The 15,397-nt window shown below is 28.2% G+C and overlaps 4 protein-coding genes across 6 annotated transcripts; 1 reads left to right on the top strand and 3 right to left on the bottom strand.

Moving 5' to 3' along the window:
- Positions 1-12: 12 nt before the first annotated feature.
- LOC113790358 (dual specificity protein phosphatase 4-like) lies at positions 13-2,104 on the bottom strand. Its single transcript, XM_027340017.2, has 4 exons — positions 1,572-2,104; positions 1,314-1,507; positions 750-1,229; positions 13-684 (listed from the first exon to the last, which is right to left on the bottom strand). The coding sequence occupies exons 1-4, from the start codon at positions 1,790-1,792 to the stop codon at positions 455-457; spliced, it is 1,125 nt and encodes a 374-aa protein (XP_027195818.2). The 5' UTR covers positions 1,793-2,104; the 3' UTR covers positions 13-454.
- A 451-nt stretch (positions 2,105-2,555) lies between these two features.
- LOC113790407 (uncharacterized) lies at positions 2,556-9,336 on the bottom strand. 2 transcript variants are annotated; one of them, XM_027340068.2, is made up of 12 exons: positions 7,252-8,709; positions 6,427-7,166; positions 6,219-6,366; positions 6,104-6,148; positions 5,909-6,040; positions 5,764-5,853; positions 5,574-5,692; positions 5,391-5,505; positions 5,245-5,327; positions 5,085-5,183; positions 4,994-5,018; positions 2,556-4,934 (listed from the first exon to the last, which is right to left on the bottom strand). In XM_027340068.2, exons 1-12 carry the CDS (start codon positions 7,865-7,867, stop codon positions 4,732-4,734), a joined length of 2,415 nt encoding a protein of 804 aa, XP_027195869.2. In that variant the 5' UTR covers positions 7,868-8,709; the 3' UTR covers positions 2,556-4,731. The 2 variants fall into 2 exon arrangements, with proteins under 2 accessions (XP_027195869.2, XP_075680967.1); XM_075824852.1 differs by lacking the exons at positions 2,556-4,934; positions 4,994-5,018; positions 5,085-5,183 and adding exons at positions 8,764-8,916; positions 8,977-9,336 and having other exon boundaries at positions 5,192-5,327; positions 7,252-8,673.
- A 500-nt stretch (positions 9,337-9,836) lies between these two features.
- LOC113790386 (E3 ubiquitin-protein ligase MARCHF5-like) lies at positions 9,837-12,026 on the top strand. Its single transcript, XM_027340050.2, has 7 exons — positions 9,837-10,343; positions 10,413-10,522; positions 10,575-10,697; positions 10,774-10,821; positions 10,889-10,978; positions 11,060-11,418; positions 11,495-12,026. The coding sequence occupies exons 1-7, from the start codon at positions 10,036-10,038 to the stop codon at positions 11,615-11,617; spliced, it is 1,161 nt and encodes a 386-aa protein (XP_027195851.2). The 5' UTR covers positions 9,837-10,035; the 3' UTR covers positions 11,618-12,026.
- On the bottom strand, positions 11,414-15,383 carry LOC113790375 (insulin-degrading enzyme-like). 2 transcript variants are annotated; one of them, XM_075824827.1, is made up of 8 exons: positions 15,183-15,357; positions 14,850-15,117; positions 14,639-14,769; positions 14,275-14,567; positions 12,376-14,208; positions 12,096-12,307; positions 11,895-12,026; positions 11,414-11,817 (listed from the first exon to the last, which is right to left on the bottom strand). In XM_075824827.1, exons 1-8 carry the CDS (start codon positions 15,257-15,259, stop codon positions 11,713-11,715), a joined length of 3,051 nt encoding a protein of 1,016 aa, XP_075680942.1. In that variant the 5' UTR covers positions 15,260-15,357; the 3' UTR covers positions 11,414-11,712. The 2 variants fall into 2 exon arrangements, with proteins under 2 accessions (XP_075680942.1, XP_075680948.1); XM_075824833.1 differs by lacking the exons at positions 11,414-11,817; positions 11,895-12,026 and having other exon boundaries at positions 12,136-12,307; positions 12,374-14,208; positions 15,183-15,383.
- Between the last annotated feature and the right edge of the window lie 14 nt (positions 15,384-15,397).

The raw sequence follows: 15,397 nt of genomic DNA, 5'->3' as shown, positions 1-15,397 counted from the left end.
ATTTATTTTATTTTAGGCACTTTGAAGCTATAGTCCTTTTGTTTCAAAAAAAAATATTGGTCTGAATAACAAAAAAAAAAAAAATTGGCCTCGATGATTAAAATAAGAAAAAAAAATATACATAAAATTTGACTAGTGATTTTTGTTTGTTTGTTTCTATAAAGAGAGAGAAAAAGAGAGAAAGGATATTTAGAAAAATATATAGAATTCGGATACAGAGTGATACAGAAAATGGTAACAATAATGATATCATGATACATTATGAAAATATGAGAAAAAAAATCGTTTTGTTCTATCAAAATATAAATGGAGATTCTACGTAATCAACAACAACAACAACAGGTGAGATTAGTGTTAATGAGAATGAAGTATGGTGAAGAGAAGAGAAGAATTTTTTTTTTTTTTCATCAAACCACCAAATGGTCTTTAAGGCTGGAATTTTACATTATTTTTTTTAGATTTGTTTATTATCGGAAAATATTTGATCCTCAAATTCCATTAATTGTGTCATAAAATTAAAATTTGGTGATATTAATTGACGACGTGATTTAACAAATTCATATGCTTCTTCCATACGAATACGTTTCTTTTTAATAAGATATGCAATACAAATTGTTGCTGATCGACTAATACCTGCTTGACAATGAACCAATATTTTTCCATTACGATCTTCTTTGATTTCATCTGTTTTAAAAAAAATGATTAAATCTATTAAAAAAATTCAATGAAAACATTTGAAAAAAACATACCAATAAAATTTAAAGCTTCATTAATTCTAATAGTAATATCATCACATTTAGAATCATTAATCGGTATACGTTTATAATAGAATTCATTTTCAAAATGATTTGGACAACTTTGTGATACATTCAATACGGCTGTTATACCAAGATTAAGTAATAGATTTTTTGATGATGCATGACATTCATTACCCAAATAAAGATATGGTAATAATTCGGCAGGTTCAGTTTGATCTTCAAAAAATATTCTTGGAAAATCACCATCATCATAAAATGTTAATGATGTAGGTGTTGATGGTTTAAAATAATTATTTGATTTCGATCGAAATGGCCATGTATGTATATATTGATAATTTGATCGTCGATTTGTTCGATTACAACGTGTTTTTGTCAATGATGGTTTTATTAACATTACCGATGGTTTTGGTGGTAGTGGTGGTGTATTCGTACAAAATAAAGGGTATCGATTACAAAAACGAATAAAGCCTCCTATGTATCAAATAGATTTTTAAAAAAAAAAAAAGATTTTAGGAGCTATTCAAAGAAAAAAAATCAAAAAAAAAGTGTCCAAACCTTCCAAATAATTAATATATTTAATACCAGCTTCTTCTTGTAAACAACGTGCAATATAAAATGATATTGAATCAGAAGTTAAATCATGATCTTCATAAAGAATTATATGAAAATAAAAATCTGTCAAGAGACGATCTTGAATTAAATTATCCGGAAACAAAGTTTTTAACAAGGGTTTCGTTCCATTTCGACGCCTATTTGAAATGAAAATTTTGTTAGTAGAAAAATCATTTTAAACAAACAAAATCATTAGATTACCGTAAAAATGGTGGACAGAAAACATTGATTGAATGAATAATATGTGATTCATTGTGAGCAAGAAATGATCGACAATCAATTAATAAAATTCTTGAATGATGCTGTAATTTATCTTGATGATGATGATGAGAATGTAATGAATCGGTCAACGTATGAAAATGACCTAAAAGTTCACAAAGATGTTCAGCAGTGATGCCAATCATGTTGGCGGTGTTGAACATCTTTTCGTTGTTGTTGTTTTTTTGTCGAATGATGAATAAAGTGAACAGCAAAACATTTGACAATAAATGAATGAATGAATGAAATGAAATGAAAAAAAATTGAAGAAATCTTTATTTGAAAAATCAAAAAAATAAACAATGATCGGTTCGATGATGATAAAAAAAATATATGACATCAACAATAATAATGAGTATATTTTATTTAAATTTTGCTTTTTTTTTTTGTCAATTTGATGCTTCAATCATCATCATTATTTGCAGATGTGCAGAAGTATCGTCGTCGTTGTCGTCAATGTTATGAATGGCGAAAAAAAAACTGTTTATTATTTTTCTCAATGAACTTAGATTATCATCATTATCTATATAATAAACACGAGAAGCGAAGCTTCTCGAGTGTGGTGCACAAAAAAGTGTCGTTAACAGAGAAATGTGTTAGGAAATTTTTAATACACAAATGTGATAGAAACGGTCTGCAGAAAAAGTCAATGTGCGCAACAGTCTGCGCAACAAGAAATGTCTCAGGATAGAAACAATTGCTAACGCTTAGGCCTCGGTCTTATTGTAATGGGACAGCGGCCTTAAGCAGGTTAGGTTAGGTTTGTGCAATTAGGTTTACCGGGAGGAACTAAGTGAAGCGCCAATATTTGTGGCTATCTTTGGCGATTTTTTCCAATATTTTCTTGGACCGATTTTCGGTGAAACCCGAAACAAATGGATAGAAAACAAATAATTGATTGTATCGAATGAATAAATAGTTGGATCGATCGCAAAAGAACAAAACTTCAGCCAAAGATTTGGGAGATGGGCGGCGTAGCCGCTCATCTGCCAGAATCTACGGGCTGAAGCAAGTGTGCGTGCTGCTGGCCGAAGGCCGGCAACACACACTTGTTATCATTATAAAAATCAAAACAAAAAAAAAAATCATATTCTTTGAAACCAAAATCCAATATATACGCGTCGTGTGTTTGTGTTTGTGTGTGTGTGTGCTCTTCTTCATTCATTCATCCATTGCTCATCATTTTTCATTCTGCGCATGTTTGTTTTTTTTATAATATGTTCGATATCGATATTGATCGCTTCCTAGTGGCCATTTCGATAATTAAAAAAATTCGAATCGAATGTTTGGATTTTTTTTTTTTTTTTTTTGGCGAAAAAATCATTTGAAAGAAGTCAGTTTTAATTAATTAATTAATAAGTAAATAATGGTATAGATTAGCAAAAAGAAAAAAAATTTGCGATTAACAATAATCAGTTTGGATTGATTCGTTTTTTTTTTGTTTTGTTTTGCTTGTAATAATAAACATGATTGATTTTGAGTGTAGAAAGACAGAAAAAATATTTGTTTTTTTTATCAAGCAAGAATGGTGTGTGTATGGAAAAAAAATTGACAACAATTTTCGAAAAAACAGAGAGAGAGAGAGAGAGCAAGCAATTTATTGATATACTTCAAGAAGAAAGAAAAAAACACTATAAATACGATGTGAGACAGAAAGTTCTGCTGCCCGAATTTCTTATAAGAAAAGAAAAAACATTGAAAAATTTAGAAAAACAAAAATTACTGGTCAAAGATTTTTCATCAGAAAAAATACCGGAAAAAAATTAGAAAAATTGTTTTTGAGTAAAAGTTTTGAGTAAAACTTTGTAAAATTCATCAAGAAAATATGAACCAAAAAAACGGTAAAGAGAAAAACAAAAATCTCATGTTCATTGTCGATGTTTGAACTATTTTATTATTATAAAAATTGATTTATAAAACTTGTTTACCGAGCTGGGAAAAAAAAGTTTGACGAGTGAAAATTCAAAAATCAAAAAATATATCTTATTCGATTGGTATGAGGGAAAGAATCTTCAGAATTTGTTTCATCGATTGACTAAATTAACTTAATGGTTTTGAAGAGTTGATATAGAATTGCACTGATGTTTGTTTGTTTGGGATAATTATTGAGAAAAGGATTACTGGAAATAGAAATTGAAGTGAGAGATGGGGGTATCAACAACTGAAATAACTTTTGATCTAAATATTTTCTATTTTGATTGTCAATCTAAGCAGAGAAAAATTTTGGTAACCAAAATTGACTAGATTGTAGGAAAGGGTAGAATCAAAAAAAAACAAGAAACAAACAGGGAAAAATTTCAGTGGAAGTCATTATGTTTGGGTTTTTTAAAAAAAAGAAAAGAAAAAGAATCAACATTAAATAACAAATGACGACGATGGATAAATCGATTAAAGAATAAAAAACAAAAAACAAAACAATGTGACCAATAATTACTAATTGATGATTTTTGTAGAAATTGTGGAGCGAGGACAATCAAAACAAACAAACAAAAAAGGAATCGGATTCTGTCTGTGTGTCTGTGTTTGTGTGGTTTGCCTTCTCTCAGAGATAACTCAGAATTATCTCAAAAATGAAAAAATTACTTGTTTTTTTTGTAAAGAGATTTTTTTGTGCAAATGAAAAAAAAATCATGTAGAAAAAAAATGGCCACAATATAAATAAATAAGTCAAAGTATATAGAATGATAAAAGATTATAATCATATATAAATCATTCGAATTGAAAAAAATGATGATAAAAAGGCGACTAGTAGTAGTAGTTATTTTGTTTGTTTGTTTGTTAGAAAATTTTTTTAAAAAAAAAGACATAGAATTATAAAGATGAAAGAGATTAGAGTAACAAATTAAGTAAGTAAGTAAGTAATTAAGTAACGAAAAAGGAGATCAATCAATCAATAGCCAAAAATAATAATAGTAAGCACGTGTAAAAAACAAACACGTAGTGCCAGAAAAAAAAATCAATCAAAATAATAAATAATAAATGTATCATCTTCGTATGTGTGTGTGTGTGTGTGTGTATTGGGTATGTGAATCAGGGAAGAAACATGTCATCGAAAAAAATTCAAACATCAAAAAAAAAAAAAATTAACTTCATTTCATTTCAATCAACACCAACGAAATGGTATAGCACGAGGTCGATCGGCACCTTCTTTTACTAATGGTTTATGAAATTCACGACCCGGTCGTGAATGAATGGTAGCCCAACAATTTTCACAATAATATTGAAGACAAGTTATATTGGCGCAAAAATATGGAGCATATTTTCCATTACATCTAGCTCCTTGACATTCATCGCATATTTGGTCATCTAAATGAAATAAATATTAGTAATAGTCAATTCAATGAAATGATTCAATAAACAATTACCCAACACATATGGTTTCACTTCGACCTATGACAAACAACATAAGAAAATATAGGAATTATAAAGCTAAAGTAATTACATTGATTGACATACTCTTTTTTCGATATCAGCATGTTGTAATTGAACAAAACGTGCACTGATTGCTGCGATATAACTTTGTTGATTAGAAAATGCAACACGACCAGCTCCTTTCTGTAATTGTCAATTAATTATGAATAATGTTAATCTAACAAGATTGATGGATAATACTAACTGGATATTTAAGTTCCGGATCAGTATCGATTCCAGCATAGCAAACACCACCGTAAAGACGATCCATAATCATTGCAAGTTCCACTGAAAAAAACCATTCAAGAAAAGAGTTACATAGAAAATTTCAACTTCATCAATGTAAATTACCAGCTTTAAGTGGGCGAGGAACACCGCCAACAAACACCGTTTTTCTTGGATCCAAAGGCATCGATGCATCAAGAACATAATCAGCATCACTTAATCGCCAAGGACGAATTTGTACCTAAAGAGATTAGCAAACAAACATCAATACACGAAACAAACATAAAAAAGTAAAAAAATAAATATTACCGGTTTATCTTTCATTGTTGGACTTGAAACACAAAGATAAAGTTTATCTTCTTCTTCAATACAGCAATCAATCAAAGATTGTACGGAAGATTCATCTTGAAACAATAAAAATGCATAACCTATAGGTTGATCATTGCAAAATATTTAGATGTTAATTTTTTAAAATAATAAATTCAATAGTGATGTATACCTTTCGGTGGAAAATATGATTTACTTTCGGCTTTATGTGGCCAATCCACTACTAAATGTCCGAATCTTCGAAAACTGGCAGTTATTTCCTCTGTATAACAGAATCATATTGATTAATACAAATTATAAATGATTCATTTCATTACCTTCATCAATATCAGGTGGTAGACCACCAACAAAAACTTTACGTGAAAATCGTTCATTAGGATCAGTGCTTGACATGGGAAATTCACTAAACAATGATTCGGTATCATTTCCAGTAAAAAATGGCGATTTTCCTATTAAAAAAACCCGAATGAAAAATAATCCATTTGAATAAAAAGGTTATTTACAAAGGTTACCTCTTTTTCGATTGAAGCGACCTTTTGCGAGATGTTTTTTATCATCTGAATTTGAATATTTTTTTTTAAAGACAAAGATTATCTTTCAACGTGAATATAATAATCGCACACTAACCTTGTAAATTCGGTTGGCAAGCATAATTATTGAATATATTTTTATTCGCTTCTTGGCTTGATTTCAATGCATCACATAGCGGATGTGGATCTACTAATGCGGTTCGTGTAAATGAATCAAGTATCGGTGTTTGTTCAAAATTTTTATCCTTAATTTAAAAAAAATTAAACATCATTATCATTATTAAAAATAACAAAAAAAAACATACATGAAAAAATAATCCATTTTCGCGAAGATTAGCCGAATCACTTGATGATGAAGTATTATCACTTCCGGCTGAATTTAATTCATATGTATTGGTTGTTTGACCACCGGGTAAACATGAAGTTGGATAATTTTTTGCCGGCATCATCATTGCTGTTTGGCGACGTAATTTTTGATTCGCTTCATTGATAAAAAATTGATTATCATTTGGAAAAAATGATCTTTTACCAGTATTATTATTATTATTATTATTAGCAACCGTTGTATTTGCCATCAGATTTTGATTATTGATCGAAAATTGATGTGGATTACGTTTTTGTTGTTGTGGATTATATAAAACATTCGACCATGCATTCGGTGAAGATGATGATGCAGATGGTGATGACGATGATGAAACAATGTTCGAAGAATTCGATGGATATACCGATGAAACCGGATAATTCGTTGTGAATGCAGCATTTGACCAACAATTCATACCGTTTGTTGATGATGAATTTATTTGTGATGATGATCGTGGCCAATTTATTGGATTGGATGATTTGTTGTTATTATTTTGTTGAATAACTGCATTATTATTACTAGTATTGTTGTTGTTATTATTATTGTAAAGACTAGAATTCGGTGATGCAAGCAAAAGAGATCGATTCAATGATGAACCATAATTCATTGAAATTTTTGACAAATTTATTTGTTGTTGTTGACCAGATTGATTTTGTACTTGTAATTTTTGAACTAAAGATTGATCTGTTTTGAACAGAACACAAAAAAAAATTTAATTATTGTTTTTCAAAAAAAAATATGATGAATAACTAGAAACAAAAAATCTTACCAGAAAATTGTAAACCATTATCTGTAGCCGCAACATAATGTTGATGATTTGTAAAATTTTCATTCAAATTATTATTGGTGATGTTCGTTGCTGCGTTGGCTGCTACATCCATTCCAGACCAACAAAATTTATCATTATCATTATTCGATTCATTGTTACCAATGTTTAGATTGGAAAATGTTGCAGAAATATCATCTTTATCATCATCACCATTATTATTATTATTATTATTAATGGTGGACGTAAGCAATTCTGAATTATGTCTAGAATTATTTGTTGTATTTGTTGTTGTATCTAATAATAATGAATGATTATTCAACATCATATTTGATGTTAATTCATCAAACGATGATGATGATGATGATTCATTATGTCCACTTTGTTGTTGTTGTTGTTGTTGTTGCATATGACTGTTATTAAAATGATGATGATTATGATTAGATAGAAAATTGGCTGTATTCATAAATGATGATGATGATGATTTTCCATTATTATTATTATGGATACAATCGGATTCATTTGATCTTGATTGACCACCATTATCGTTTTCATCCGATTGTTTTGAAACATTTTGTTGTTGTTGTTGTTGTGAAATATTCAATTCATTTTCATTCATATCTATCGATATTAGATTCGATTCTTTACACCAAGCAAGAGAGTTTACTCTTTTTTTGAATGATTGATTGTTTGATTGATCAGAATAATTTTTCTTTGTACAAATATTTTGTTATTTGTATCAATATTTTTGAATTCAATAATTTGATGAATGAGAATAGGAAAAACAACAAAAACAACAACAAAGAGATAGGTCACATTGAATTTATCATTTCAGTTTTGTAAAAAATAATTTAACAAAATAATGACTAGAACAAAGAATTTTCACTTTTCAAAAAAAAATCTGATGATGATGATATTGCACTTGAATAATTTAGAAATATATTGCACTCGATTATCATTTGGAATTCGAAGATTTTTAAGAACAGAAAAAAAAATTTAAAATTTTTGTTTTTTGATTCTGTTTAAGATAACGTAGATAACCAATGGCTGAATGTTGATGAAAAGAATCAGATCATTTTATTTAGGACTTTCGCTTTCGCTCTCTCACTCTCTCTCTATCGCTCTCTACGTATTCCTGGATTCAGTTGATTTGTTTCATCATATCTTCGTTATTGAATTTAGCTATGTAAAAAAAAAAATTCTTGGTTGCCTTTCTTCAGTTCAGTTTACGAATCTCAAGACTTGGCCTAACCAACATTCTATCTATCGATTCGCCAAATAAACACTATACAATACTGAGTGAAGTAAATTTCTTCATTTCTTCTTCTTTTTTTTCGGTGGCGCAGAATCTTCAAAAAATTCATTCAATGTTGATATTCAATGAACGGACGGACGGATGGTGAATTTTAAGTGAGCGAAGAAAAGCTTTGGAGAAAGAAGAATGAAAGAAAAAAAATTTGGAGCATACATTGAATTTTCTATAAACCATGATGATGATACAATATTAATACATACATACACATACACATACATATCGTCGTGTCATTGAGAATAATAACAATATTGTGTTTGAGATATATAAATATAATGGGGAAGCTGATGATATAGCGGTCGTTCAATTTCATCATCATCATCATTATCATCATCATATGCACGGTGTATATAGATCTATGTCAATGAAAAAAAAACACAAATGATAAAATAATCATATATATAGAATACACATACGACAACAACATTCTATTCGAAGATGATCGAAATCGGAACAACCAGGAAAAAAAAAAATAATATATTCAGACAGGCGCCATTCATTCATTTTTTTTAAATTCAGGGACCAAATGGTTGATAGCGGTCTTTTTTTTTTTGTTGCTATATATAAAAATTCGAAGCAAATAACACTTTCGGTCGGTATATATAATACCGACAACAACATTACATTCTGTCTGATTATCATCGTTTTTTGTTGATTAATTCTTAACCATTATTCATTCATTCTGTATATGATTGACTTGACAATTGGCTTCTTCTTTTTTTTTCTTGAAAATCTGATTCAAAAAACACACACAAACACGGTATCGACAATGATGCAATTATTGTAATGTTACCGGATGGATAAATGATTGAACCAGGAAGAACAAATTCAAAAAAAATAAAAAATTCGAATGTTATAACATTCGAATAGGTGTATATAGGAAAAAAAACTATCGATACTTGGTATCGATGACCATTATCGATAATGATGATGATGATGAGCAATTCGAATATAACGGTCTCATCGGATCACATGTTTATGACATCAATTTTCCATTGAAGAAAATGCAAAAGAAACTCAGTGAACTTCAACCAATTTAGAGTTTTGTTCTGTTGGTTAATTTAATCATCTAAATTTTTCTAAAAAAATTTCATCCAAAAAACATATTTTTGTCCATTCATTGATTGATAATTTTGCGTAATCAATGTAAAAAAAACGAAACAAAACGAATAAACAAGATTAACAAGATCTGAATGTGAACAAAAAAAAGTTGAAAACCACTGTAGTGTCATTAATATTATTATTTCGTTTTTTTTGTTGTTGTTGTTGTTGGATAAATTATTTGTCTATGTTATTGTGAGTTTTTTTTTTCGTTTTGCATTTGGTTTCAATTGCACGCATGCATTAAAATCATATTTTATTTGTTTGCATTGCGTTATTTTATACAACCTTCGATTGATAAAATTGAAAAGTTGAAAAAAAATAAATATTTTTTTTTTGTATCCAAAAAAAAAACAAAATAACCAAATGAGATAATGATGGCCGATTCGAAAAATCGAATCGAAGTACAAATCGAAGTGATGATGAGCGATGAAGAAGAAGAAGAAGCGACAACAACAGAGGATCATATTTCGATTCCATCCGAATATTTTCTTCCAACACCATCATCATCATCATCATCAACATTATCATCGAATAATGGTGATTTAAAACAAATAGTCAAGTCATCCACATTAAATTCATTGAAAAATAATGAAAATAAAATTACGGTAACGAATAATAATGATGCTGCTGGTGGTGGTGATGGTAATGAAACTGCTGAACAAATTATAGTCAATGAAAGGTATGATGATAGAAAAAATGATTCATTGAATGATTAAATTTTGTTTCTTTTTTCATTCGATGATGATAGCCGTCAATGTTGGGTTTGTCTTGCTTCCGATGACGACGATGATGATGATGAAGAAGATGATAAAAAACCAGATACCGAATGGATTCATCCATGTCGTTGTAATGGTTCAGGTAAATTGAATTTTTGAATTTTCCTAAAAAACTAATTTCAAATATTAAACAGCCAAATGGGTTCACCAGAATTGCCTTCAACAATGGATCGATGAAAAACAAAAATATAATTCATCATTGAATGTTTCCTGTACACAATGCAATACAGAATATCTAATTGTTTTTCCACAACATGGTAATATACAAATTGATAAACTAAACTGATATAAATTATTAATCAATTTTACCTGGATTAAAAAAAAAAAACATAGGAAAAATATTCTATACAATCGAATTATGTGATCGAATTCTATATTCAGGTATTTACTTTTCAAAATTTAAAAAAAAATCAATTAATTAATCATGATTATCATTCTTGAATTTTAGCATCTCCATTGGCTGCAATTACCTGTATAGTAGGATCAATTTATTGGAGTGCCGTTTGTTATGGTGCTTTTACTATTATGCAAGTTTTAGGTAAGCTGAAAAAAACAAAGAAACAAATCCAAATACCAATTAATTCAACAATGATTTAACTTTGAAAACCAAAACAAATAGGAAAAGAAAATGGTAAAATTGTAATCGAACAATCAGATCCATTAGTTTTATTGGTAGGATTACCATCCATTCCAGTTGCATTAATACTATCGAAATTAATTCGTTGGGAAGATCAAATATTAAAACTATGGATACAGAATAAATGTCGTCTACCATTATTTGGTTATGTTATGGGAAAACCGGCGGCCGAAAAATCACGTGAATATGCTGAACAAACAATATTTGCACGTGATTCAATGTCGGATCCGATTTCGATTTGTCGTAATTTTTGTGGTGCATTAATATTACCAACAGCTGCAACATTTTTCGGTGGCATTTTTTTCGATAATATCAAATCAAATTTTAGTCGTGCCATACTGGTAAAAATTTCAATTTTTATTTAATAATAATCTATGTCCGTTGTTTGTTACAATTTTTCTTTTCATTTTCAAATAGGGTGGATTAACATTTGTTTTGGCCAAAGGTTTTATTAAAATTCTATTAAGACAAAATCAATACATACGGCAGACACATAGAAAAATCTTAAATTTTGATGATAAATCTGAAACAGAATCATAATCTATATTATTTTTTTAAAAAAAATTTGAATTTGAAATTAAAAAAAATCATGCTATTTTGTTTGTTTGTTTATTTTGAAAAAAATAATGATGTTGTTATTCTTTTTTTAAAATTGTTGCTGTTGTTGTTTTCGGTTTCGGCAATGGATAAAGTGATTTATATTTAGTAAATTCTTCCACATTTTCAATCAATATTGATTCCTATTATTTCATAAAAAAAAGAAGAAAAATTGAATAATTTGGATTTTGAATAAAATTTGTTTGTTTTTCCATCTAACCTTTTTCGGTGGTGCAGGCAATAGATCCGAATCATTTGCCGATGGTGGTAATGTTTTATTTGCTTCCAAATCTGTTTTAACAATTTTGATCATAATCTTTTTTCGATCAGGTGATTCAATAGTGAAATGTTTCTTTTTTTTTGAAAAAAATGAGAAAGTTTTGATCAAAAACAAAAAAATAGCTATAAGGGCACTACTTACAATAAAAAATTCAGTAACATCTTTAAGCTGTAATCCTTTAACAATTTCAGCACAATCTTCATTTTTATTAAAATGATAACGTTCTTTTGAAATTTCACCCCATAATTCCATTGAATAATCATGTAAACGTTTCTTTTTCTTCAACAACCGCGTAATCAATGATTGTTTCTCTGCATTGAATTCATCTTCATTCATTTCGATGAAATTTTTTTATATTACAAATAGTAATTTTCGATTAAAGAAAAATTACATTATCGATCAATCAATCAAACACTTACTTTTGCCCAAACAATAAATGCTTCAATTCTATCTTCAAGATAAGAAACATTATAATCTGATTGTATAACAAAATTCAAACCATAAACACCACTAAATTCTCTAAGTTTTGTATAAACAACATAACCCAATTGTTCTTTAGTTCGAAGATAATCAAAACAAGGTTCACTTAATATTTGTCCAATCAATAATAATTTTGATGTTTCAACAATATCATCAAATGAAACCTGATAATAAATATTGATTGCTTTTGGTTTTTGAATATCATTGATAACTTCATATGAATATGAACAACCAGGTTCGAGTACAATTTCTCTCGGTACTGATTGATGATATTTATGCAACGGTATCGAACGATTTGGTTCGATAACATTTTTCTGAATAAAATCCATTATATCCAATACTTGTTTTTCATCAATATTTCCATGAAATAATGTTTCAATTGAAAAATTTGTTAAAAATATTTTCATTAAATTTTGTATTGAATCAATATCCATTCGATCTAATGCTTCAATAAGATTATCATATGACCAAAATAATTCACTTGTTACCGATTTTAAATAATAACTTGTTAAATAATAAAGTGGTTGTGTTTTATAATTTTTAAGATTTCTTGAATATTTTTCCTTAAATATTTCAAATCGTTGTTCAGTTGGTTTGAAATTTAATAATTTTTCAAATATTTGTTTAATAAAAATATTCATCTTATGATTATAGCCAAAAAATTCTAAATCAAATCCCATAACAGTACTTTGTATGTTGAACGAAAGACCGGCCAATTCAGCATTATAAAGAAATTCAGTCAAATCATCTTTGAATAACATTGTAAACAATGAATTTATATTAACATTATATGGATTTGAATAGATAATCGGATTGATTAGTTTAAAACCTAAAAATACTTTTGGTTTAAGATAAATTTGATCATGTAGATGCCAAACCCGATAATGTTCAGTAGTTTTCAATAATTTTGGTTTTTTTATATCATCATCTTTGCTATTATTACAGGTAATAATATCAAAATTTGTTGGTATAAATTCATTCGGTTCAGGAAACATTAACTGTTCATTTTGGCCAGGATTTTTTAATTTTTCAATCAAATCATTTGAAATATTAATAATTTTATAATCAGTACCATAATATTTTTCCTTGGAATCAGTTTTTCCTTCAAAACTTTTCGATGATATTGCAATAATACAATTTTCTGGTTTTAAATAATCAATATGTTCATTAATTAATTCTGGTTTAAATTGATCAATCAGATAATTTGCACAAAGTACATCTTCAATTGGATAATAATGCATTTCGGATGATATTTTCTGTACATAATCAATTGGATTACATTTTTCCATAAAATTAAATTTAATAAAATTTAATCCTTTATTCTCTTCAAATATATATAATTTTGGTCCATTCGATTTAAGCATTTGAATATATTGAAAAATCAATATAATTACTTGATCAATTTGATTCATAGCCATTTCGGTAAGATCAACATTAATATGAAAAAAGCCGAAACCTTCCATACAATCATAATAGCTTAATAATGCGGATGATAAACCTAATCGTTTTAATTCTGAAAGTAGACTACCTTTACTTTCATGACCAATCAAATGTGATAGATACATTCCGGGTGATGATTTATAATGTTTAATTTCATCCGGATATGTAAACACTAATTCTAATGTACGTTTATCTTTGATCGGTACAATATGTACTTGTTTCATTAGATTATCCGAACTATACGGATGAATTGGCCAATTTGGTGGTTCAATATTTTTATTCGAAATTAATGAAAATAATGATGTAACCATTTCAGTCAATTCTTGCAGTGATTCTGTGTTGGAAAATGAGAATTAATTTCAAAACAAAAAAAAAATCATTAATATGAATCATCAGTTACCTTTTCCATAGACACAAAGACACATCATGTTTGCTGAATACCATTTTTCATAAAATTTAAACAATTCTTCACGAATATTAATGTTTAAAGAATTTGGACCATCTCTTAATGTTTCATAATTACCAATATTAAATTTATAAAAATCATGTTTGGATGAACCTAATAATTTTTTTATCTGCAACAAACGCCAGCTATCATCTTTAATATTTTTTTCAAATTCACTATTAACCGCTTCTAATTCACGATTTACTGAACTTTCTAACATTAATGGTTCGATAAAAAATTGAGCAAATCTAAATCAAACAAAACAAAACAAAAAAAACATTTAGAATGAAAACCGAATGGTAAAAAACAATTTAGTTACCGATCTAAACCAGAAGCAAGATGTTCAGGTGCAACATCGAAAAAAAAATTTGTAATACTATCACTAGTATAAGCATTTGAATTTCCACTATGTTGTGATAAAAATTTACTATATTCATTTTCGTTTGGATACTATAAACGAATAACGAAAAAATTGAAAAGAAAAAAGCATTCGAATCACATCAAATCACTAAATGACAAACAACAAAAACCTTTTTAGTTCCCATAAAAAGCATATGTTCCAAAAAATGTGCCAATCCTTGAATTTGCCATGGATCAGACATTGAACCAACATGTACACTTAATGCAGCAGCTGATATATCTGTTTCAGGATCCGAAATCAATATAACTTTTAAATTATTGGTTAATTTTAAACCCAAATAATTTCGTTTATCTTCATTTGGTTTGATTATGTTTTCGAATCGTTGTTGTATGGTTGAATTGTTTGTTGTTGTTGACATTTTGCCGATAAAAATTTTTCTGATTGAAAAAAAAAGAATAATTATTAAGAATGAGAAACCAAAGAAAAAAAAAATCTAACGAACCTTGTCGGGCGACGAGCAGAAAATCTTAATAATGATGATGATGATGAAAACAATAAACAATGACGTATGGAAAACATTTAAATCAGGCTTTTTATAAAGGCTTGGCCGGCGGCTTTGCACGCTATTCGAGAATGTTTTGCATTTTTTTTTTTTTATTGGCTTGTTTACACCATTCAAAAAGTTGGTATTTTGGCAGCCAGGAAAATTTTTTTTTA

The sequence above is a fragment of the Dermatophagoides pteronyssinus genome, unplaced genomic scaffold, assembly GCF_027571235.1.
Source record: "Dermatophagoides pteronyssinus isolate colony J.1.1.1.1 unplaced genomic scaffold, Derpt_VIB-CSIC_2022.12 sq0001, whole genome shotgun sequence".
NCBI lineage: Eukaryota > Metazoa > Arthropoda > Arachnida > Sarcoptiformes > Pyroglyphidae > Dermatophagoides > Dermatophagoides pteronyssinus.
This window is presented reverse-complemented; position numbering and strand designations above follow the sequence as displayed.